This window comes from Panicum virgatum, chromosome 8N, assembly GCF_016808335.1.
Source record: "Panicum virgatum strain AP13 chromosome 8N, P.virgatum_v5, whole genome shotgun sequence".
Lineage (NCBI taxonomy): Eukaryota > Viridiplantae > Streptophyta > Magnoliopsida > Poales > Poaceae > Panicum > Panicum virgatum.
Genome location: NC_053152.1, coordinates 40,104,757 through 40,128,804, shown reverse-complemented (window position 1 = coordinate 40,128,804; position 24,048 = coordinate 40,104,757). Strand labels below are relative to the sequence as shown.

The following is a 24,048-nucleotide window of genomic DNA, read 5'->3' as shown; positions in this document are numbered from 1 at the left end:
AGGTGCATTTGCAATGAAAATTCAAAATTCTACTACCTCCATTCTAAAATATAACAACTTTTAGACTTGATTAAAATAAAATATTTTCATTTTTATCAATAATATATTTAAAAATAATTACTTTTAAATAGAAAATATTAAATGTTGTGACAGTTGGTTTCAATATAAATAAACTGATATCATTTTTATATTATCAATCTTTATACTCCTTTTATCATCTATGGTTAAAATTTAAAAAGTTTAACTGGGAGAAAAATAAAAATAGCTATATTCTGAAATGGAGATATAGAAGTTTACATTTACATAGGATATACGATGATATCCCAAATCTTCGGTATACGTTCTACCAAACCGCAGTTGTCTACGACTAAAAGAGCATCCCGAACACTTCCACGGTATGGCACCCAATTGCTAAAATTAGGGATTCCAAGCAGAGAGGAGAGCGCTCGTCGAGAGGAAAAGCCGAAAAGCCCAAGCCGTCATCCTCTCATCTTTGCCGAGCCCCCCCAACCCCAAGACGCGCTCCCCTCCCATTCTCCCGAGATCCCCAATCCCACGCCCTCGCCTCCCAAATCTCCCCGCCTCCCGCGCCCGCGCCACCCCAAATCGCCTTCGGGCCGGGCGCCCGCCGCCAGCGACCGACCGGCAGGCTGGCCGCCCCGCCAGTCCCGCCTCCGCCCGCGGCTCCCTCCGCAGCGGCGGGCCAAGGTAAAACGCCGGAGCCACAATTCCTCCTGCGCACTAGCTCTGTAGAGATCGGTCGATCGTCGGTGTAAAAATCGGTTGATCGAGTTCCTGCGTGGACCAAAATTACTTGTTGTTTTTTTGGATTGCATATGTAGCTCAGACAGAAATCTAATCGCATCGGTTTGTCGAATGCGCAGGAGCGATGGACGAAGATTTCAACTTGGGGAGCAGCTCGGCGGACTGGGGCGGCGGCGGCGGCGGCGAGCTGACGGCCACCCCGGCCGAGCAGCAGGAGCATCCGCCGGCCGGTCGCGCGGTGCGGCCGAACCAGAAGCGGTCGAAGAACTTCAGCGCCGCGGAGGACGAGGCGCTGGTGCAGGCGTGGCTGGGCGTCGGCGTGGACGCGGCCCAGGGCGGCGAGCGCGCCGCCTACTGGAGGAGGATCCACGACCGCTACCACGCCCGCGGGGGGGTCCAGTCCGCCCGCAACCAGAACTCCATCACGCACCGCTGGTCCACCATCCAGGACAGCGTGGGCAGGTTCGAGAGGTGCCTGGCGCGGGTCGACGGCACCGGCACCGGCCAGGATGGGGTGACCACCCAAGACGAGGTGAGTCCGAATGTTCTTAGTTTGGTTGTCATTTTAACATGGAGTTTGGAAGATTAATATGACATTTGTTTTGAGTTTTACAGATTATGCAGGCACTTGCTCTGTACAAGTCTGAAGATCAGAACAACAAGTCGTTTCAGTTCCTGCATTGCTGGAATCTCCTGAGAACCCATCGGAAGTGGATCGGCAGGTCGTCTCAGAAACCGTCGCAGAAGAAACAGAAGACGACTCCCAGTTCAAGTCCGAGCTCGTCTGCTCCGTGTGCGCTCGAGGATACTGAGGCTGCAGCTGAAGAATGCGAGGTACCGAGGCAGCCGGGAGGAACGACGGGCGAGGATGTTGAGCATTTGTCGCCCGGGGGAAACGATTCGGTAGACTGGGGCGGCGGCGAGCTGTTGGTTAGCCCGCCTGAGGAGGAACACTGGCCGATCGGAGTGGTTACTCTCTCCGTGAGACGGAACCAGAAGAGGACTAAGAATTTCAGTAACAAGGAGGACGAGATGCTGGTGGTGGCATGGCTGAATGTCGGCGTGGATCCGGTCCAAGGCAGCGAACGCACCGCGTACTGGAAAAGGATTTTTGACTACTACCACTCCCACAAGGACTGTGAATCAGATCGCAACCAAAATTCCATCATGCATCGCTGGTCTACGATTCAAGAAAGCGTGAGCAAGTTCGAGAGGTGTCTAACACGGATAGAGGGTACAAGCCAGAATGGGATGACGACTCAAGACGAGGTTAGTTTGTATGTTCTTCTCACTAGGTCGTCACATTATATGGAGTCTGGAAGATTAATATGACATTTTGACTTTACAGATTATGCAAGCACTTGCTCTATTCAAGTCTGAAGATCAGAACAATAAGTCATTTCAATTTTTGCATTGTTGGAATATCTTACGAACCCATCACAAATGGATTGATAGGTCGTCCCAGATCTCATCTCAGAAATTTTCTCAGACATCGTCTCAGAAAAAACAGAAGACAGCTCCTAATTCGAATCCGAGTTCGTCTACTCCATGTACTCTTGAGAACGGTGTGGTGGCCACTCAAGAATTTGAGGTATCGGTACAGACAATCGGCAGTAATAAGGATAAAGAAAATTTACAACAAGGTGGAGATGGTTTGTACCCGGAGGCGATAGATGAGGATGGAACTCAAGAATGTGAGGTACCAATACAGCTGATGGGTAGGAATGAGAAGGAAAAATTACAAGGTGGAGACAGTTTGCCCCTAGAGATGATAGATAATCTGCACGCCAAGGAGAAAGAGGCGGATGCGGAGAAAGAGCGCAAGAAAAATGAGACAGCATATGCACTAGAACGAGAGAGGGTTGCACTAGAGCAAATGAGGGCTGCAAATGAGGCAAAAAGTTTGGAGACGAGGAGCAAAGAATTAGATTTGAAGAGCAAAGAGCTAGATTTGAAGATAATGTTAGAAGAAGAGAGAATTATGGCTTTGGACATTAGTGTCATGTCTGGGCCACAACAACAGTACTACAGGAGCCTACAGAATGAAATCATCACCCGACGATTCAATCGCACGGGTTGAGCATCTATGAAACACAATGTTAGTTTGTTCCTAGAGGTGATAGATAATCTGAGTAAGTTGGGTGAACTTTATTAAGTTGCATGGACCATTATGGTATGTGAACCTTAAGTCGCATGGAGTGTCATGCGCAAAGAGTTGTTGAAATGGAATCCAACTTGTTTATATTGCAATGAACATGTTGAAACCAGATTTGTTTTCTAATTCAAATTGAACAAGACCAAAGGCAATATTGGTCCAAGACTTGGGACAAAATCAATTACGAAAAAGCTGTGCATTGGCAAATATATCTAGGCTACTAATATACTCAGTTTTTCAAAATTTGACCAAATTATAAGGCATTTCAAGAATCTTGGAGCGTCAAACCACCTCCAAGATTCTTGGAATGACTTATAATTTGGAACCAAGAGAGTAGGCCCGGATTATGCAATTGAACACATCTAGGAGGGGTATGAAATGGACAGACGTCAGTTAACAAAATCAACAGATTTGGAAGTGTCAAAAATGAGAAATGGCAACTTAACAGCAACCCCGAAAATGAGAAATGGCATGTCCCTTGCGCATCTAGTTACAGCTATGTCAAAAAGCGAAAACTATATCCTGTAGCATCCACATTTCAACCCCTTAGACAGCTTAAGCTGCAGTTCCTAGAAGGGTAGCTAACCAACCAGCAAAAGAATTTTCTGTTCCTGGTAAGATCACGCCCAAATCTGATGCCTCATCTAGTTTTACAAGTGAATACAGCGACAGATGCAGATTCATCAGACAATGCAGGTCTTGCTGTCTAGCATCCTTTTAATACCACCATGAAACCAATCCTACAAGTGTCAAAATGCTATTTTCGGTCAAGCTTAGGCGCTGCAGTCTCAACTTGATGACCGCTGGTGCCTCACACAGACAAGATCGTCTAACTTGTTTCCATCCATCTTGTACAGAGACACGCCGTCCATTTGGATATAGTGTTCCTGAGCCTCCCTTCTTAGCTTCTCCAGTGGAAGCAACTCCCACTTGCTGTAGTTTGAATTCTTACGAAGTTCGCTCATATCTGAAGTCCCTGATACTGGACCATAGTCAGGGTCAACTGTTCCCCATACCTTGCAATTGCTAAATGGCCCCGGTTCAGCTGGCTGGCCAGTTTCACGCTTTTTTAGATGAAAAGCTGCAGCATGCGCTCTTCTGATCTCTTCTTTGCTTGGTATGTCTGACCAATCTTCCACCCTTTGTGCTCTCATGGGAGAATGGATCCGAATGACCTACATAACGCAATTATCATTTTAAGAATAAATAAAAAATAGACCATAATGACAACATGTTTTAAGCTTACTCCAAGGCATTCCAGAAGTTGGTAATAAGCCCGCCCTTGAAGTGGATTGTGCCCTTTCCTAGGTGCTGAGAAGTACCGTGTCCTGAAATAGTGAAGTGTGCAGGATATATATTTATATAGAATAAAATCCCAAAGATAGTGCCAAGTGTCAAGTGCCATCCCAATCAAGAAATACTCAGTACCGTAGCTAAATCTCACCATTCTGTGTAGCCAGGATCAACTGTAAAACCATACATGTCAATAATATCACACATGGAAAGAGCTAGTTCTATGGACTTCATGCCAGTTCCTTTAGCACCTCTTCGTAGGACTATACCTTGAAAAAGGTAGACAGGATTTGGAAGTTCCTGCAAGTAATCCGTGTTCACTATAAGTGCATGACTTTCCATGAGTTATTGAAGTAAAATATACTTTCTTATCACAAACTCAGCTCAATGAAACAATACGGAAATCTGTTACCTTTATCATTGCATTGATTTCTTTGTGTGTCAAACTTTTAATAATAAGTGCCTCATCAGCTGCAATGGAAAGCAAGATAGTTAAACATCATGTTTCAAAAGAGCCTTCACACGCTATAACAGATGCCTTTTCACCCATGATATATCATAATATTAACTTCAAAAACATAGTCAACTTGTGGAAAAACTATACAAATGTAGTTGTATATTACATGTGTCTGTACTTAATGCTTGTTCTCAAAGCACAAAAACACAACTCTTCAAAATTTTAAACCACAGAGACGGGTACTGTACAAAATAACCTGTCAAAGCTTCAACAGTTAAAAAAAGAATAGTATTATTTAGTTCTGCTCCCTATTTCTTTCAGTGAAGCAAAGTAAAACCCTATCTGGGACAAGGGGCAAATAGTAAAATGGAAGAAATCAGGATTACAGCATTACAGGAGCCCTTCAGTATTGGTGCCATATTTCGAGCACCACCCCTAACAACCAATCGAAAGTCCCTCTTCAATCCAACATGTTTTGCATATTTCTGCAGATGAAAACGTAAAAATATCAGTTAAGGATAGTTATGCCACATTGATACTAAAGAAAAAGGATCTGTCAAGACTGCTGTTGGACAACACGTAGCTAACATGAGCTCAGGAAATAAGAAACAGATTTGATTGGCAGAATGTATGAATCAGGAGGTCTGGGACAACAAGAGGCCAAGAATAGCACACCTAAAACAACACCGTCTGCATAATCTCAGTTCAGATTAGAAGAATAATCCAATGTATTTACCTCATTAACAGGTGCCTCATTGTCTCGAAACACAGCATCATGTGCATCAATCTCTTGTCCAAACTCTGTTTTCAAGAGATCTCCTGAGTTACCAACAACTGCACATGTTGCAAACTGGCGCGGGTGGAAAGGAGGTTTAGCAGGCAGTAAAATACTAAGCAGCTCATCGCAGAGAGTACGATTGTAGCATTTATCAGCACCACTGCACATTTTGAAATAAAAAGAACTATCACATGTGTGCAGGTTAATTTCACATCAAAGGAAAGAAAGATGCAAGAAATCTCAAGCTTACAGCTGTGCAATCCTTTTAGCCGCATAATCCAACCATCCATCTGGCCTCACATCCAAGTACTCCCGTGTCAATACAGTCGTCATGTTGCGGTACTGCAATCACATTTGTATTAAGTATCAACAGAAGCATATATAGTAACAAGAGCAAACATGTTAGTGATGAAGAATGTCCTAACCTGTTCCCACAGTAGGATAGCATCGCAGACATCATATTTGTATTCTAGAGGTTCAAAAATCTTGAACTGGGTATTATACTGCAAAAGTTAGCGACATGTTATCACAAATAAATCTTTAACTCATGACTATGGGCAAGGAACAGCAGTCATTGGCCATAAACATGGAGGAATACTAACCCAGGTGCTATTGGTCCCTTCAGGAAATTTAAGGACCAGCTTGCAGTGATCAATGATATCTGCTGTGAGGCCAAGTCCCCTGCTTGCCTAAAACAAAGACAACCCTTAAGCAAAGCTAGATGATGACAAATAAGAAAATGAGGCTTTGAAATGCCAAGCTGGGGGAAAATGCTGCATATAGTCACAAGACTTCTATTTCTTGAGAACGTCTAAAACGGGTTCAACGCGGTTGCTCGGGGGGACTATTTTGCATTTTTACTCATGTGGATACGCAAACATCAACTATAACACGAGAACAAATTTCAGGGATGTTTCTAATAAAAGGTGGCAATCCCCTAATCATTTCTGCAGCAGAATGAACACACAAGTCTCACCAATGTACGACAGTCTATCCGTGATACCAAAATCATCCAGACTATCTATGTGAACTTTGCAGCAACAGTTGCGAAAGGCAAATACCAATTACCCAAAGCCACACTCAAGGAATATTCTCTTCGCTTATCACAAGAAAAATATGCAATCCCTCTTCACCGCGTGAAACCACTGACTCCACGGCTGAGCAATTGCAGGAAATTTGCAACAATCTAGCATGTGTTACTGGACTGGAGCCCTTAATAGCTACAGCATTGAGCCAGCCCGTAGTCGTCCCCCGCTACCCACGATTAGAACGCTACTAGATATAGCATCGCAGCATAAGAGCGAAACAAACAGGTTTCTTCGCAGCCGAAATGCAACCAAAAGGGGAGAAATCAACAATTGAGGCTCTGTGAGGAATCGACCGCGGAGGCGTACCACGCACTGCTGGACGCGGGACTGGAATCCCGCGAGCTCGCGCACGTCGCCGGCGTCCAGATCCAGCCTCCTGCCCGGCGCCCCTGCGGGAGAGAGCGAGGGCGAACACGTCACGTCAGGGCGAATGCAGCCAGCCCGCTAGGGTTCGGAACGCGGAAGTGAGGGGATGCGGGAGGGGAGTGAGTGGCGGCGCGTACCCGGGGCGGCGAAGAATGAGGACTGGATGGAGAGCACGGCGAGGCAGAAGGCCAGCGCCAGGCCCAGCAGCAGCGCCACCGTCGGCCGGCGCTGCGACGCAGCCGGCAGCAGGTGGGCCCTCGTCATCGCCCGGCGCGGCGGGTCGGAGGCGGCGCGCGTCCTCGTATGGGCCGGGCCGGGAGGGGACGGGGGGAAAAGGCGCGACGGGTGGCTTCGCAACGTGTACGGTGGGCTATACTTTAATCAGAATTTCATAAAATTACCAAATTTGCAAGTATGAATAGGTGCTAAATTTTACCACTCTACTTTAGCCCATTCAAATAGATCATGTATTCCCTAGGCGACGTGAAGATTCTCTAGAAATTCTTACGAGGAAAAATGAAGGACATAAGCATCTTTTTACCCTCATCTTTTGCAAAAGTGCAGTGTGTAGTCCTTTTCTTTTCCTTCTCGCCCAAAATCCAATAATCCATACACTACAGTGTGTACATTCTTTCTAGAAAAGGAAATGGTTTCCAGCCGCCAAGTTTTAGATAAATCTGAGCGCGCCAGCTGATAACATATAATACGATAAAAAGGTACGCGAACGGCAATAATGTGAGTTGACTTCGAGAAATGACTTCACCACTATTTTTATTAGAATATAGTTCTAAGATAGTAACCCCATGTAATTACGAAAATACCTTTCAAGACAAATCGACACACGATCATACGTTTGATATCTAAAACTGCAAATCTACTGACAGTTTCAAAATTTTAACCGGATCCATGTCAAATCATTGTAACCGGAGGGAGTGACATTTTTGACAGCGCAAGCATCCGCGTGTACATGCGAGAACCATTCCTTGTTAGGTAACAGCAGCCAAAGCAATCCTCAGCTTTTCTTTCTATATGCATCAACATCCTCAGTAGCATCATAGTACAACGGTAGCAACTAGTAATTGCTTGATGGTCACTCACGTGTCGTTGTTAGTCTAGATCCAAGTACAAGTCAGCAATCACATGACGAACTACAGCATCCACAGCAAGGCACAAACAACGCCACATGATCAGCGGCAAAAGAACTGCATTACATCGAGGTAAAGCCAATGGCTCGTAGTCTTTGCAGTAAACATTCACAAAAGAGAAACCAGACACACCAAACGCCACCATCAGGTTGTCGCTTGTCAGCCAGGAAGTAGCCTAAATGCCTAAGTGCATACAAATTTCGGAAACATGGATGCCCCTGGAGCAAGGGGGCGGGGCAGTTGCCTAGTGCCTACAAAAAGGCTCGGGTGGGAATATGTACAGTCAGAACTCTGAAACTCGCCCCGCTCCTTGTTACCATGGGGATCCATCCAAACTAGTCGCCAGCTAACTGCCGGCGACAGATGTGTCAGTTACCTCTTCCTCTTCCCAGCTGAGCCTCCCGCGGCCTTTCCACCGGACCCAGGCCCTCTTGATCTGGCAGCAGGTGTCTTTTTCCCACCGGAGTTGTTTCCGTTGCTCTTGAGGTCGAGCTGGACTTGAATTCCTGGAGGCAGATGAGGTTACTGAAAGTTAGGCGCAATGAATACAGAGGGATGGCTAGGCCTGCAGTAGATGTCCAACAAGTATGAGAACCTTTCTTCTTATCACTCTTCAGGTCCAGTTTTGGCGTTGAGTCGCCAGGCACGAGTTCATCTGAGAAGAAAAACAGTGATTAAACAACAAGTCATGTACTTCAAAGAGATTTCATTTTGGATGCAGTTTCCTATAAAGTAAGCATGCTATTGACCAAAGAGTAAAACACTGCTAGTTGCACAACTGGCTATACCATATACACCTGTATTGTCTTGTCTAAATGACACAAGTATAGTCTAAAAACAGGCCTTTATCTGATTTTCAGCTTTATCAGAAAGGAACACTCACCATTATTTTCAGCATCAGAAGAATCCTCTTCATCAGCTTCAGCTGATGCTACTCCATTTTCATCAGGCAGGCTCTCTCCTACTGGCTCCAAGATTGCTGCCACTCGTTTCTTTAAAGGCTTCTTCATGCCAGGAATATTTATTAGATCCGCTGCTCGAATTACACGAGAACTGCTTCCTTGTTTGTATGCCTTTGTCAAGGCACTTTTAACAGCAGGTTGAATCCCATCCATAGGATTTGCATGACCCTACATTGAAAATAACTTATTCAGAGCCGCAATGATAGGGAATGAAGACAAGGGAAGACTATGAGAAACAAGTTATCTTAGCTAGGAACAGCACTGCATAATGCATCCAAAAGCTCAAGAATAGTATTTAGCTAACAAGTAGGCTGTAACATATCAACAACAACAACAACAACAACAACAACAACAACAACAACATAGCCTTTTTTCCCAAGCAAGTTGGGGTAGGCTAGAGATGAAACCCGAAAGAAATAAGTTAAGGTTCAGGCACATTGATAGCTAGTCTCCAAGCGCTCCTATCCAAAGCTATCTCTTTAGAGATATTCCAATCCTTAAGGTATCTCTTAACCGACTCATTCCACGTCAGTTTAGGTCTACCTCTACCCCTCTTTACATTATCGACCCGCTCAAGAACCCCATTACGCACCGGCGCCTCAGGAGGCCTTCGTTGGACATGTCCAAACCATCTCAGCCGATGCTGGGTAAGTTTCTCCTCAATTGGTGCCACTCCGACCCTATCCTGAATAACTTCGTTCCGGACTCTATCCCTCCTTGTGTGCCCGCAAAACCACCGCAACATCCGCATCTCTGCTACACTCAGTTGCTGTACATGTCGCCTTTTTGTAGGCCAACATTAAGCACCGTATAGCATCGCCGGACGAATTGCTGTCCTATAGAATTTGACTTTTAGCTTTTGTGGCACCCTCTTGTCACAAAGGATGCCAGAAGCTTGCCGCCATTTCAACCAGCCAGCTGAAATTCTATGCCTAACATCTTCATCAATGTCGTCATCCTTTTGTAGCACCGATCCTAAATACCGAAAAGTATCCTTCTGGACCACCACTTGTCCATCTAGACTAACGTCTCCCCCCTCATGCCTAGTCGCGCTGAAATCGCACATCATGTACTCGGTCTTGGTCCTACTAAGTCTGAACCCTTTCGACTCTAACGTGCGTCTCCACAGCTCTAACTTCCTATTAACCCCTGCCCTACTCTCGTCAACTAGCACCACATCATCAGCAAAGAACATACACCAAGGGATCTCACCTTGTATATCCCTTGTGACCTCATCCATCACTAAAGCAAATAAATAAGAGCTCAATGCTGACCCCTGGTGTAGGCCTATGTTAATAGAAAAGTCAGTGGTGTTGCCATCACATGTCCGGACAAACATCGTCGCATATTTGTACATATCCTTAATGAGGGTAATGTACTTAGTTGGGACTTTGTGCTTCTCGAAGGCCCACCACATGACATTTCTCGGTACTTTGTCATATGCCTTCTCAAGGTCAATGAAGACCATGTGCAAGTCCTTCTTCTGTTCCCTATATCTCTCCATCAATTGTCGTATTAAGAAAATCGCCTCCATGGTTGACCTTCCAGGCATGAACCCAAATTGGTTTTGGGTCACACTTGTCACTCTTCTTAGGCGATGCTCGATAACCCTCTCCCAAAGCTTCATCGTATGGCTCATCAGCTTAATCCCACGGTAGTTAGTACAACTTTGAACACCACCCTTGTTTTTGAAGATAGGTACTAATATACTTCTCCTCCATTCTTCCGGCATCTTGTTTGACCGAAAAATGAGATTAAAAAGCTTAGTTAACCATACTATTGCTCTATCTCCTAGGCATCTCCACACCTCAATGGGGATACCATCAGGGCCCATCGATTTACCTCCCTTCATCCTCTTCAAAGCCTCCCCGATCTCTACCTCCTGAATTCTCCTCACAAAACGTCTGTTGGTATCGTCAAAAGAGTCATCTAACTCAAAGGTAGGGCCCTCACTCTCCCCATTAAACAACTTGTCGAAGTACTCTCTCCATCTATCCATGATCTCCTCACCCTTCACTAGCAGTCGATCTGTCCCATCCTTAATGCATTTGATTTGGTTGATGTCCCTTGTCTTCCGCTCGCGGATCCTAGCCATCCTATAAATGTCCTCCCCTTCTTTCGTGCCTAGCCACTGATACAGGTCATCATACGCCTTACCCTTTGCTACATTCACAGCTCGCTTTGCAAACCCTCTTCGCTAATTTATAGCCCTCGATTCACTAACATAACACAAACACTTAATTCAAACCAATTAAAAACATGATATATTGTCATCAGTAAAATGGATGGTGTAAAGCAACTAGCCAAATACCTACTAAATTGAAAATTATCAATGCAAAAATAATTTTTCACCATTCATAGGGATGGTCAAGTGAACATGACATTAGACAGAATAAACATCAACCTGCTTCTAGAATAATTACCGACCTTAAATTTGGATATTTCCACAATCGTGTCGAAGTCTTCCTGGCTTAGAGAGTAGGTATCCATGAACTCCACCACCTTTTGAACAGCTTCATCCTGGATGAATTGCAAATACAAAATTTCCAGCAGATTGCTCAGATAAATAACTACAAGGGTAATGGTATTTGCGATTACTGCATTATAAATAAGAGCTAATGGGAGATTATTGACTAAGGAATTCCCCAATTTCATGTTTCTGCCAAGCAAGAACAACAGTTACACAGATATTCAAAACAAACAAACCAAAAAAATGGAATCCTAACTTTCAAGCTATGCAGTTCAGAGCCCAGATTATGTGACAGGTTGCTTGAACGAGTGCAGGAGTGCCATAGAATAATCTTTCAGTTAGTATTGTTTCTTATTTCAGTGGAAGATCTTAAAAAAGAATGTAATTTCAATTTTCAAGATTAGTTCTTAAAAGAAAGAACAAAGTTGGGACCAATTCTGAAACGCCTAAATATGCCCTGGAGATTATTATCATAATGAAATCAATAATGATGGAACAAAAAGAAACGTGACATCCATTCATAAAGCACAAGATGGAAAAACAACCTTTGCCATTGTTTTCAGTGGGTCAGTCAGCTGTCTCAAGAGAAGAGTAAAATAATCCAACCGCAATGTCTCCCTGCAGTTCTCAAGAATTAACAGACTTCAGATTCACAATAAAACATAGCAAAGATCACTTAAAGTTTGAATATCATTCAACTATTCAAAGTTACAACAGTGACGAAAAAACATGCACAAGAAGATAGCATTTAAAGCCATGTCTAACTACAGTCTAAGTCTAACACTAGAAAAGATAGATGGGGTTTGGCAAAAAAATACATATTAGTGCAGATTCAGGGTATGGCCAGACAAGAAAACATATACCAAAACAGTAACATAATTGTTAAGAGTATATTAGGCAACTCCGGATATGGTTAGTTTAGGATTGATTGTAATCCCGGGATAACCTTCCTTATCTCTAGGAGAGGTTACTTGCTCTCCAAGCCATATACTCATATATATTCGCACTAGAGGTTCAATGCAATATATCCCACGCATTATACACAATCTTACAATAATGAGACAGATATGTGACAACAAAAGCACAATCCACGGAAGAAGGCATAGGAACTACCTGTCCAAGTTTGCTTGCTGGGACGCAAGAATATGGCTGTGAACATCTTCCAGTAGCCTTATGTTTTTGTTAGTTGTCGAGTACTTGCCCAACCATCCACCAAACCTATTGAAGTTTCGCTCTCCCTGACAATTTATTTGTTACCCGATTTAGTTTGGCGCAATAAGTAAAAGTAAACTACACTAAATATAATCTGCAGTTAGGATTTGAACTTTACTGCTTCAAGGACTTCTCTATTCCCATGCATCAAAGCAGCACTGGAAAATGCGGAAGAGGTTAGAAAATCAGGTTATCATATTCAAAACAAATCAATACCAGTGTTACAATATGATAAATCATGTGCCTGATCAATACTTACGGTACTATAGATGAAGCAAAGCAAGCAGCTTGTGATAACTGCCACTGTCGATATCTTCTTATTTGTACATTAACAAGATCACCGTCCGCTATAGACTCAGCAGCACGGGCAAGAGCATTCATTCTTTTAATTCCACTTTCATCCTTCCCAATGGTGTTAGGCCGATAATTGATATAGTTTTCCTATAGTAGGGCATATTTTTACATGTCAATTTCACATGCATTTTGATTTCCAAGACATATTTAAGAAGCAACAGCAGATAAGAAACAAGAACATGTCATGTGCATCATGTAATAATGAAATCAAACTAATGGAATTTAACAATACAGAACTACAATCACTGCAGTACAAAAAGGTAATTGCAAACTAGGTCACAAAGAATACATGTTTAAACAGTTGCAATACACACCGACTTGGCAAACATAAACATAGCAACAAAGGGACAGAAATTCTCTTCGGAACTCACAAAATACATCATTTTAATTCTTATGAATGCAAGCATCCCAGCTTTCAAAATATTACGCAAGCTGACTGCAGCTGGTATAAAAATAAATAGCCAGCACGCAGTATATAGGAGAGAAATTATGTAGTAGTCACTACTCAGAATAGATCTCCGAACAGAGAATACGATCAAATTAACAATTATACAGAGGATTGACATCAGTATCAAACCTGGATAATCAGGGGAACTAAATCAGGATCACTCATGCCGTAATCAATTCTCTCATCCATCCGTAATCTCCCACCATTGAAACCAAACAGTCTGAAAGTTCATGAATATCCATGACTTAAGACAGTAGGCAGAAATGCACAAGAGAAACGAGCAGCACAAGTCATTCAAAAGCTCGAACTGTAACTCTTCTGTCATTAATTTAATAGCAGAGAACATGCAGTATGTGCTCATGTAGTCAAAGATTCCAAATAAAGTACAAACTAGCATTTTTCAATTAAGAAAAACAGTTTCAACATCTGCGTTGGGTACTTGGGTAAAAGTATTGTGGTTGCAGATTGTCAGTCTAGTTAAGAGATACTTTATGTATTGCCTTTACGGGGAAAAAAAGATAAAACTTTTCAAACCTAAAATGAACTAATCTTCAAGGCCAGCTAGCTAGTGCAGGCGCAAGCTTTTCTTCCTTGAAAAAAATATCTAGTGAGGAGTGTGCCTTTCATGTGATAATACAGTACACAAAAAATGAAATCTGACTAATAGATCAACACATTTTAATATAATGAACACGAAACTTAGCAATAAACTCTCATCCTTCCAGTCTGAAATTAAATAAACCTTTGCACTTAAGTCAAGAAAACATGTAGCAATCCAGAATATCAATGAAAAAGATAGAAAATAACTCCATGGTGATTCTTTGATGTGACGATATAGTATAGAAAGGAAAATACTTGTCAACAGCAGTAAAAGGAGAAATATCTTCATCCTTTGCGCTGCTATTAAGTCGCACTCGTATATCATCATATTTGACCACAGATTGGGAGAGACTCATATACTGCAAATGGTTAAGTGCCATGCGAATATCCCCATGAACTCTTTCAGCAAGCTCTTCCATGGCATTCTATCATGACAGAAAATCACATATTAGTACCAGAACCTGGAAAGTCTACCTAAAAGAACCGCAAGGAAAAAACATTGCTAAGAGCCTAGAATACAAGGAAGAGAAATGGCAAGCACTGTTTTCCTTTTATGTTATTGGTCTGCTCTTACTAATTTCTTTTTCAATGTTTTGATGCAAGTTTAGAAGCACTGAACTCTGAATAAGATACAGAGCATACCTCTTGAGCTTGAATACCTTCCTTTTTGGCAATTTCCATCAATCTCTTACCCATCTGTTAAACAAATAAGTTAGAACCAAGAAAATAGAAGGACCAGTCAAGTCACACATAGAGAATTAATACTTCTTCCTCTTCTTAATGATCATGCAACCATAAATGTAAGCATATGAGAAATATTACAGCAGAGAGGATGTAGTAGTCGATACGCAACTTGTGACAGCTACTGGTAAGGTTTTCTATCAATTAGAAACAACTGTACACAACGAATAATGTTGGTTAGGAGTCCACAGGAAGTGACACCATCAACCTAGATAACCAGTCCATTTTAGACTTGAAGACATCAAATACAGATTTGTTTCCTAGACAACATGTGTAGCAAGCTAAAACTACATTGCACATTCCACGATATAACAAGAAATAAGGAACGGGTTGCTAGTTTCTTGTAGTTCGGGGGATCATTAGTAACTCGGAGGCCACTGCCTCACTGGAAGCCGAATGTGGCAAGAAATAACCTGTTGTTTTGTTGGTTTTCTGAAGTTGAGCATCAGGCAGTAATTGACAAGACTCTTCAATTTCTGGCTATAACGGTCGTTACAGATGCAGATTATAGGAATCTTGGATATCTTGATGCTAGCAATAAGATCAGCAACACCACCTCTATCTCCAGCTGACATACCGTCAACTTCATCCATGATTAGTACAGCTTTAGGGCGTTTTGACCTGCAGAGTTGTTGCCCAATCAATATATAATAAACAAAATACTAAGTCCAAAAAGGTTCATGATCTATAATACTGACCGATTGTCACCATAATTCAGAGTCGCATTGCTGATAAGCTCTTTGATAGAATTTGATGTGCTCCCCCCAACACCTTTCTCGATCTTGGAGTCTGCTTTACCACGGCTATCGCTTGCATTTACCTATTCATGAAAATCGTTGTTTGAAATTCAGGTCTGTTAGGTCTGGTCAACTAAGGAACAAACAGTGCAAAGACTAAAAAAATACCTCAATGGCCTGCAATCCAAGCATCTGACTAACAACTTTTGCAGTTGTAGTTTTACCAATACCCGGAGGTCCACTCAACAACACAGCCTTTTTGGCTCCACTATCAACTGGCTTCTTCCCCTTACCCTTTTGGCCAGAATGAAGGAAATGTGTGTCCCAACTTTTCAACCAATCATGAAGTTGTTTGACCTATGTATGAAGTTCAATATAAATCACCAATGCACAAATGAACGTAACCAGCATAACCAAAAGCAGAACTACTCACCATTGATTGGTTGCCAACTATGTCATTCGGAACCTTCGGCCGATATTTTTCTGTCCATTGCATAGAACCACGGTCAATTTTCTTGGCCTTTTGGTTCTCAGCAGAAGCACTTGTAACATTAGTCTTTGAAGCAATACTTTTGTCCACAGCACTTGCTTCAGCTGAAGATTTCAAATCAAGCATAAATAACATATTAATATGAGAAATGCTAAAGGCAGGAAAATAAATAAATGACAATGAGTTGATTCACCATAGGAATACAAATACAACAGCAGGTTCAAGTAATCCACAATGACAAAGTTAGAAATACAATGAACATTGAAGTCATGTCTGAGACAATAAGATTCAAGCAGCTTTTGAGTCCTTGACAAAATGATGTATTAGGTTACACTAAGCAGGATCCACAACATGCTATCCAACTATAGAACCATTAGAAATTTAGAACTTATAGGTTTGAGTCTACCTCGTTTATCAACTCTAGCTGGAGAGCTCTTTGTCTGTGATTTCTGCAGCTTTTCAGAACCGTTGTTGCTTTGATGTTTGTCTACAGGAGCCTTTGCAGGCTTTGATTTCCGTATCAAATCAAACAAACCATCTTCGGTCAAGAATGGAACACTGCAAAAAAGTGCAAGACATATGGATACGACAAACTAAAATGAATTCACGCATTTTTTTTCATAAAAATATAGCAAGCAATACCCCAGGTCTTTTGCTTTGTTAGATTTCACTCCACCAATATCTTCATCAGCCAATAAGTAACTCTGTCAACAAGCAATTTCGGCAAAATTAATACATAAAGGGCATTATTAATTTCAGAAAAAGATATGCATACCGTCTTTTTACTAATAGAGCCAGTCACACGGCCTCCATAACGCTTAATTAGATCAGTTGCTTCCTCACGTTCAAGACTGCAAGTATGTAGAAACTTGTAAGATGATTTCAGGCAGAAGTATCTAAATCTGAAAACTTCAGTTCCAATACTCATTGGCCATTGCATGATCATTAAACATATAAAAAGTATTAAATATTATCAAGGAATTAAAAAAAGCACCTGTCAAGGGTACCACTTATGACAAATGTCAGACCAGATAAACAGTCAGGTGCGCCCTCTGGGACCTCCTGTAAAATGAAGAAGATGAAATAAACAGTTTGTGATTGAGTTCTTGAGTTTTCCACAAAACAATGATACTAAACTTACTTTTTCTCCTTTGTGAGGAGGATCCTTCCTCTCACCAAAATTCATGAAACCTCTACCACCCCCTCCTCTACCTCTCCCACCAGGGGCTGCTGCTCCTCCTCCTCTTCCTCCCCTTCCCCTCCCCCTTCCAGCTCCTTTTGAAGGGGTCGTGGCATCTTCATCCATCTTGTCCTCCTTAGCATCATCAGTACCTGTAGTCCTTCCAGGGGCTTCAATATTAGATTCAACCTTAGGCTTCTTTGATGGCGGTGGCTTCACTGGAGTTTTCTTTTTTGAAGGTGCCACAAAGTCGTCGTCGTCGTCATCTTCGTCATCGTTAGAAATTTTCTTTGCTTGCAAAGGCTTGTCGTCGTCCTTGAGTTCATTGCTGCCTTTCTTAAGTTTTCTTTTAGCCACATTCTTATCAGTACTTTTGCCCGCGGCAGCATCCGCCATTTCAACATCCGAGTCTTTTTCTGCTTTCGAACCAAAGTACTTGCTTGTCTTCTTTCTAGCGGAAGGATCATGGTCGCACGACGCCTGATTGATCGAGAATGTAGCATTAATAAAGTCAGAAACTTGGGTAGCATCAAATATTGTAGGGCAATGAAATTAGAGAATTCGACGCAATCAGCATACGTGGATAAATAGCTGATTTGCTATATTATGGTGCAGATACCATAGATGAAACATTGAAGGAAACTCAAGAACCTAGTCAAGAATTTAATCTAACTAGTAACCAACATTGTAGGCCAAAACTAAGTAGAGTAACTACATCTTTTCAGCTCTGCACCTAAAAAGAGGAAGGAGACTGAGATTGGGGTTGTCCTTGGTTCTTCCAAGTAAAGCCTTCTTTTGAGAAAACTTAACTAGTCTTTGTCATGGAAGGGACCTACTTCTCTCGAGTACGTACAGTACAGAGGATTTAAGAATAGGCAAATCCACAACTTTCACAGAGATTGCAACCGTCCAAAACATCATCATTTACCATTTGATTGGACAAAAGAACTAGACAGCCTTAATGAGCATAAAAATTATGGGTTGCCACAAGGACTAACGAATGCCCTTATCGGTTGCTGCAAGAAACACATTGACCAGAACTAAATCACCGACCCAATCAACAACATAATGCACCACACAGCAATGTCTCAACTCTTAACCAACCAAGCCCATCTAAAGAACCCATGATAATAACTATAAAAAGGGGTGCAACAATCACGAACAGAGGGCGGAACCAATAATAAACGAGGGGGCCAGTATCGTACCAACGAAGGCGGCGCCAGCTTCTTCTCCGGAATGCTGAGCACCGGCTTCTTCTTCTCCGCCGCAGCCGCCGCGGAGGGCTTCGCGGCTCCCGAGGAGGCCGCGCCCTTGTCCTGCGTCTTCATGAACCATTTCCGGATGTCCGACGACTGCGCCCAAGAAAACCCAAGAAAAAAAAACTCAGCCGGGAACCAAGAATCAAGAAACTGGGCGCGCCGAACCTCCGCGGAGGGAATGAGGGATGCGCCGGGCGCGAGAGGGGGCAAGAACGCACGCACCATCTCCGACCCAGCAGCGAGGGCCGGATCTCCGGAACCCCGGGAGGCCGAAAGGCTGGAGATTTCCGGATTCCGGGCGCGGTTTAGGATGGCGGGGGGCTAGGGTTCTAATGGGCGGGCGGTTCTTGCCTTCTCCGCCCAATCTAGCCCCCGCGCGGGCCTCGGCGCCACCGCCTACCGTACCGGATGCGAGGAAGTGGCGGGGGGAGGGAGGAGGAGGCGGCGGCGGCGGCTGTGTGCGGCGGAAGACTCGCGGGCGCGGAGGTTTTGGGGTTGGGGATTTGGGGGCGGTCGGGTTTGCGGGGAAAAGTTGGGGAACCCCGCGCGGCGCGCGGTTCTCTCGAGAGGCTGGCGGGAGGAGGCTGGAGGCGTGGCAACTGGCAAGGACGGAAGAGATGCGTCGTGTTCCTTGAGATTCGTACACTGGTGGCAAGTTGATTTGGACGGCTGAGATTTCTAGTAAAAAATCCTAACATCAGGTAGGTGGGCACAAGTAAGGGCATGTACATCAATCGCTGCTATTTGATAAACCCAGATAGCTAAATAGACAATTTATACAACATGTCGTCTATTTATCTGTATACAAGATATTTAATTAATCTTTTGACACATAAATCATGATGATCTAGTATATAATTTGATTTTATAGCTATTTTGTTGCATACATTAGAGATGCAAAATATGGAGCAAAAGGAGGAAAAGAATGTAGCGCACATTGATATATATGGCCTTTCAGAGGATACTAAGTGGTCAATTCTTCTGTTAAAGCAGGTATAGCAACAGCATTGTTAAGTTTTTGAAGCTTTGTGACACAAGCAACAACCACTACTAGAAAATAGCCTTATAGTAAGGGGTGGTGAGGCACTTAGGTTCTGAGCCTTAGGCACCGAGTAAAACAATCGGTGCCTGAGTCTCTCGTCAAAGAAAAATATTAGAACTACGATTTATGCGCGCGTGCGGTAGCTGAGATTCGAACTTGAGACATCTTGCCTCGCACGTACATCCTTTACCATCTCACCTATATAGCATTTGTGATGAGAAGAGAGATATTTTCCTTTTGAAGTAACCTGTGGAGGACCAACTTTTAGTACCGTTTCATAACACCAACCAATATCTATGTCTAGTTTTAGGTACCCGGTGGTGTGTTACCAACCGGTACCTAAGGGTCCAGAACCTTTTCCATCCTCTTCAAAAGTATCAGGAGGAAGAATTAGTACCGGGCCATCTTCCTCCTGGTACTTTTGGGGTGAATATTTGGCATGTTTTCTAGTAGTGAACCCTGTTCTTCCTAATGTCATCCTCCAATGGAAAGAAATTGCCTAATACGTCGAATCAGAAATCAGAAGGGGACACGCACCCCTCCTCACCCTGTCGGGAAAACTGGCACCAATTGCTGCAAAAACTAGATCCCCGCACGCGCCCGGGCGCAAGGGATCCTCAGGCATCATCGGCAACTCGTCTCAGCTCGTACATTATGCGGTGGAAGTCGGCGACAAGCCTCGGAGCACGAGCAACCGCGATCAACGAACGAGATGACGGCTTCTGTTTCTCTCCGTGATTAATAGAGGTCACGTCATCGTTGTTGGAAATATGCCCTAGAGGCAATTATATTTCCTTGTATTCATGATTAATAAAGTGTTCCTTGAATATTCATGGATGACAACTTGTATTGATTAATGTTTATGTGAAGTATTTGTGAAACTCTTTACTTGTATGAATATTCTAAAGTGTTCCTAGTCGGAGTTCATGTGAGGACACACATGAATATTAGACTAGCACATGTATTAGTTGATTGACTATGTTTCACAAGTCATGGACATAGGGATGTCAAACTAATAATGTGGGCTCATGTGAGACATGAAACTGAACTGACCCAACACGAGATGATGACTTCTCATTACACAATATGTACGCTGTGTCCTAAGACCTGAGATCGTCGTATGTACTCAAGATGTGAACCGACTTACTTAGGAGCCATCAAACGCTGCACCGTAACTAGGTAGTTATAAAGGTGGCTTTTGGGTCTGTCAAAAAGCATGTTGTGAGACATAGTCGGTCAAGATGGGATTTGCCCATCTTTACAAGAGAGATATCTCTGGACCCCTCGAGTGATTCGGATCAGGAAATGCATGGCCATGCTAGGGTTAAGAGTTAACCAAGAATTCTGAATCACATGATCGAGAAAGAGTGGTCGGCTTCAAGCTAGACCAAATATCATGAGGCAAAGGGAACAACATGTATAAAATTGTGACGGCTTGACAGATATGATTCGTGCGTGCTTAGGAGTTGACACGTCTTGCTAGAGACCGCTATCAACTATTGACCAGCAGGAGTACTGGGCCATGTCTATTCACACGTGAGCCCATAGGGTCACACACTTAAGGGTCAAAAGCCTAATGAGGATGAGATCCAAATTATACTGGGTTTTGATGCACTAATGGGCCTTGAGGGGCCCATAGGGTTGGACCTTTGGTGGGGGCTTAGAGCAGCCCACCTAAAGGGGGCGCCCAAGGTGGGGCCCACTAGGGCCCATCTAGGGGCGCCCACCAGGGATATAAAAAGGAGGGGGGAGGGGGCGCCCAACCAGCAGCCCTAGCCGCCCCCTTCTGCAGTCTGTGCCCCCCCCCCTTCTCCTTCCTGCTCTTCCTCCCGCACATCAAACCCTAGTTCGTTCTCGCGGATCTAGCAATCCGGAGTGCGAAGCTTCTTCCCGTACGTGTGGACTTTGTGGAGGTGCTGCGCTTGCTGCACAAGGACGAGCCGTTCATGAGGAGGTTCACGCAACTGCACTGCCGGCTTCCATCTGTAAGCATCTAGGCCCTCAAGGTATGTTTCGGTAATTAATGACAACCATTATTGTGACTAATGAGTTTGTGCAGCTTAATAAATCATTATCGCTCATTTGGTCATATGTCAAAAGAGGCCCCTCAATTTCATTATTCAAAAAGGCGATCTCGGTATTCAACTCATATTTATGTCAAGACTAAGGATCTTTCTAGTCCTAAGTGTCATAAGGTTGAGAAGGACACTTAGGTTAGTATAGGATTTATAGTTTTGTAGTGATCGCACTATTAAGAGGGGTTAAGGCCGAGTAACTTGAGCATGGACATGGTCAATCAAAAATGGATGCACACTATGGTCACTCAGGTTTCCAGAAGTTCAAATAAGTGGTTCTCAACTTATATGTCAAGAATATTTGGATTTCATTCAAGACTCAAATCAGAAAAGGCAAAATCAGAAAAAGTCGTTAACACCGGTTTAACCGACGCTCTCCCTTTTATATACGTCGGTTAAATGAAGTCAGCAGAGTCTGGACAAGTCAATACACCGGTTAAACCGACGTATTTGAATTTAACGTCGGTGCATTAGTCCAGAGTTGGTTTTTCCAGGGTAATTCAAGTTCTATACACCGGTTAAACCGACGCTATTTGAAATGAGACGTCGGTGCAATTGACCAGTGAGATGGTTTTTCCATGGATTTCTGAAGTTGTACTCACCGGTTAAACCGACGATTGTTTTGAGTTAACGTCGGTGCAGTTGTCCAGAGACTTGGTTTTTCAGTTGATCAGTGGACAACTACACTCACCGGTTAAACCGATGATACGTCGGTTAATCTGCCCAAGTTGTAACGGCTAGTTTTCAGAAGGGGCAGTTTACATTCATCGGTTAAACCGACGCTGGCTATTGGAGGATCGTCGGATTAACCGGCGCTACGCAGTTTTCTGGCAGCTTTTCTCCAACGGCTCTATTCGTGTGAGCTGCCTATATATACCCCTCCAATGGGTCATTTTGCCACTCTTGACACCAGGCAACATCCAAACACTCATACTATAGTCAAGAGCCACCTTGAGCTTCATCTTTCACATACTTGTTCATCCAATCAATCAAGAAGCAAGATTAAGGACTTGAGTAGAGAGAAGCTTGTGTGCATCCGTTCTTGGTGATCGGTTCTTGCTCAAGTGAAGGCCCTAGCTTGTTACTCTTGGTGATTGGCATCACCTAGACGATCTTGGTGATCGAGGTGTTTCTCGCGGAGCTTGCCAAGGATTGTGGGAGCCCGGAGAAGAAGATTGTACGTGGCTTGATCTCCACCACGCCGGGATGGTGAACGGAGACTCTTAGTGAGCGCCCTCGTCTCGGTGACTTGGGAGGTGACAAGACTCTTTGTGAGTGTCACAACGTGGATTAGGGGTGTGTGCCAACACATCGATACCACGGGAAAAAATCCGGTCGTCTCTTGTCCACTCTCTTTATTCAAGCATTTTCTTTCATGCAATTTATTCATGTGCTTGACTTAGAGATCATAACTTAGCTCTACCTTGCTAGGCTTTACTTCTCGTTACCTCTTTCTTAGCTTGTGTGGGTAGCTTAGTTATCCGGTTGGTGAATTGGTGCCTTACTAGCATTGCATAGGTTAATGTTGCTTTATTGTGTTTTAGAAATTGAAAAAGGCCCAATTCACCCCCCCTCTTGGTCCATCGATCCTTACAATTGGTATCAGAGCCTCGTTGCTCATTTGGATCATTAGGCTTCACCGCCTAGAGCTATGGCCAAGATGGTTGGTTCGCCGCCTCACTTCGAGGGCAAGAACTTTGCCTATTGGAAAATTCGCATGGCCGCATACCTTGATGCGATTGCCCCCGAAGTGTGGTTGGCAACTAAGACCGGGTTCACCGGAACTCCCACCACCGAACAATTAAAATGGAATGCAAAGGCTAGAAATGTAATTTTCGAAGCCATTAGTGAGGAAGTCTTTGCTAGAGTAAATGGCATGGACTTAGCAAGTGATATATGGAAAGAGCTAATTGAAATCCATGAAGGTTCCACAAAAGTCCGCGAACAAAAATATCACTTGTTTAGAGCTAAGTATGATTCCTTTAAAATGTTAGCTCATGAAAATTGCAATGATATGTACTCTCGCTTGAATGTCATTGTCAAGGACATTAATGCACTTGAAATATCCAAAATTGATAGTGCCTCCATCAATCGCAAGATTCTCATGCTCCTCCCGAAGCCCAAGTATAACATCATCAATGCTATGCTTCAAAAGGAGAATCTTGACACAATGGAAGTGGGAGAACTTGTGGGCGAAATTCACGCTCATGAAATGAGTATCCTTGGTATGTCCGAAGAGCCAACTTCAAGCAAATCAATTGCTCTAAAGACCAAGGCAAACAAATCCCGCAAGCTCAAGATGATCAAGCAAGATTCAAGCTCAAGCAATGAAGAAGATGATCATTATGAAAGCTCATCCGATGTTGAAGATGATGGAGAACTTGCTCTCATGATGAGAAAGTTCACATGCTTGAATGACAAGATCAACAAG

General features: G+C 43.4%; 3 protein-coding genes across 4 annotated transcripts; 1 reads left to right on the top strand and 2 right to left on the bottom strand.

Moving 5' to 3' along the window:
• Window positions 1-534: 534 nt before the first annotated feature.
• LOC120686319 lies at window positions 535-3,032 on the top strand. Its single transcript, XM_039968520.1, has 4 exons — window positions 535-708; window positions 885-1,297; window positions 1,381-2,034; window positions 2,114-3,032. Exons 2-4 carry the CDS (start codon window positions 890-892, stop codon window positions 2,843-2,845), a joined length of 1,794 nt encoding a protein of 597 aa, XP_039824454.1. The 5' UTR covers window positions 535-708; window positions 885-889; the 3' UTR covers window positions 2,846-3,032.
• Window positions 3,033-3,313: 281 nt separating this feature from the next.
• LOC120685781 (sialyltransferase-like protein 5) lies at window positions 3,314-7,223 on the bottom strand. Of its 2 annotated transcripts, none has more exons than XM_039967868.1 (11): window positions 7,040-7,223; window positions 6,843-6,925; window positions 6,051-6,137; window positions 5,874-5,951; window positions 5,699-5,790; window positions 5,407-5,608; window positions 5,065-5,155; window positions 4,626-4,684; window positions 4,365-4,513; window positions 4,167-4,248; window positions 3,314-4,095 (listed from the first exon to the last, which is right to left on the bottom strand). In XM_039967868.1, the coding sequence occupies exons 1-11, from the start codon at window positions 7,164-7,166 to the stop codon at window positions 3,709-3,711; spliced, it is 1,437 nt and encodes a 478-aa protein (XP_039823802.1). In that variant the 5' UTR covers window positions 7,167-7,223; the 3' UTR covers window positions 3,314-3,708. The 2 variants fall into 2 exon arrangements, with proteins under 2 accessions (XP_039823802.1, XP_039823803.1); XM_039967869.1 differs by having other exon boundaries at window positions 6,051-6,129; window positions 6,850-6,925; window positions 7,040-7,217.
• Window positions 7,224-8,061: 838 nt separating this feature from the next.
• Window positions 8,062-19,048, bottom strand: LOC120684650 (replication factor C subunit 1-like). Its single transcript, XM_039966530.1, has 22 exons — window positions 18,723-19,048; window positions 18,447-18,593; window positions 17,203-17,721; window positions 17,056-17,123; window positions 16,837-16,912; window positions 16,704-16,765; window positions 16,468-16,619; window positions 16,005-16,165; window positions 15,740-15,928; window positions 15,533-15,654; window positions 15,248-15,455; window positions 14,736-14,789; window positions 14,349-14,518; window positions 13,623-13,713; window positions 12,951-13,132; window positions 12,810-12,849; window positions 12,593-12,717; window positions 12,025-12,097; window positions 11,437-11,529; window positions 8,931-9,177; window positions 8,643-8,702; window positions 8,062-8,553 (listed from the first exon to the last, which is right to left on the bottom strand). Exons 1-22 carry the CDS (start codon window positions 18,723-18,725, stop codon window positions 8,420-8,422), a joined length of 2,976 nt encoding a protein of 991 aa, XP_039822464.1. The 5' UTR covers window positions 18,726-19,048; the 3' UTR covers window positions 8,062-8,419.
• Between the last annotated feature and the right edge of the window lie 5,000 nt (window positions 19,049-24,048).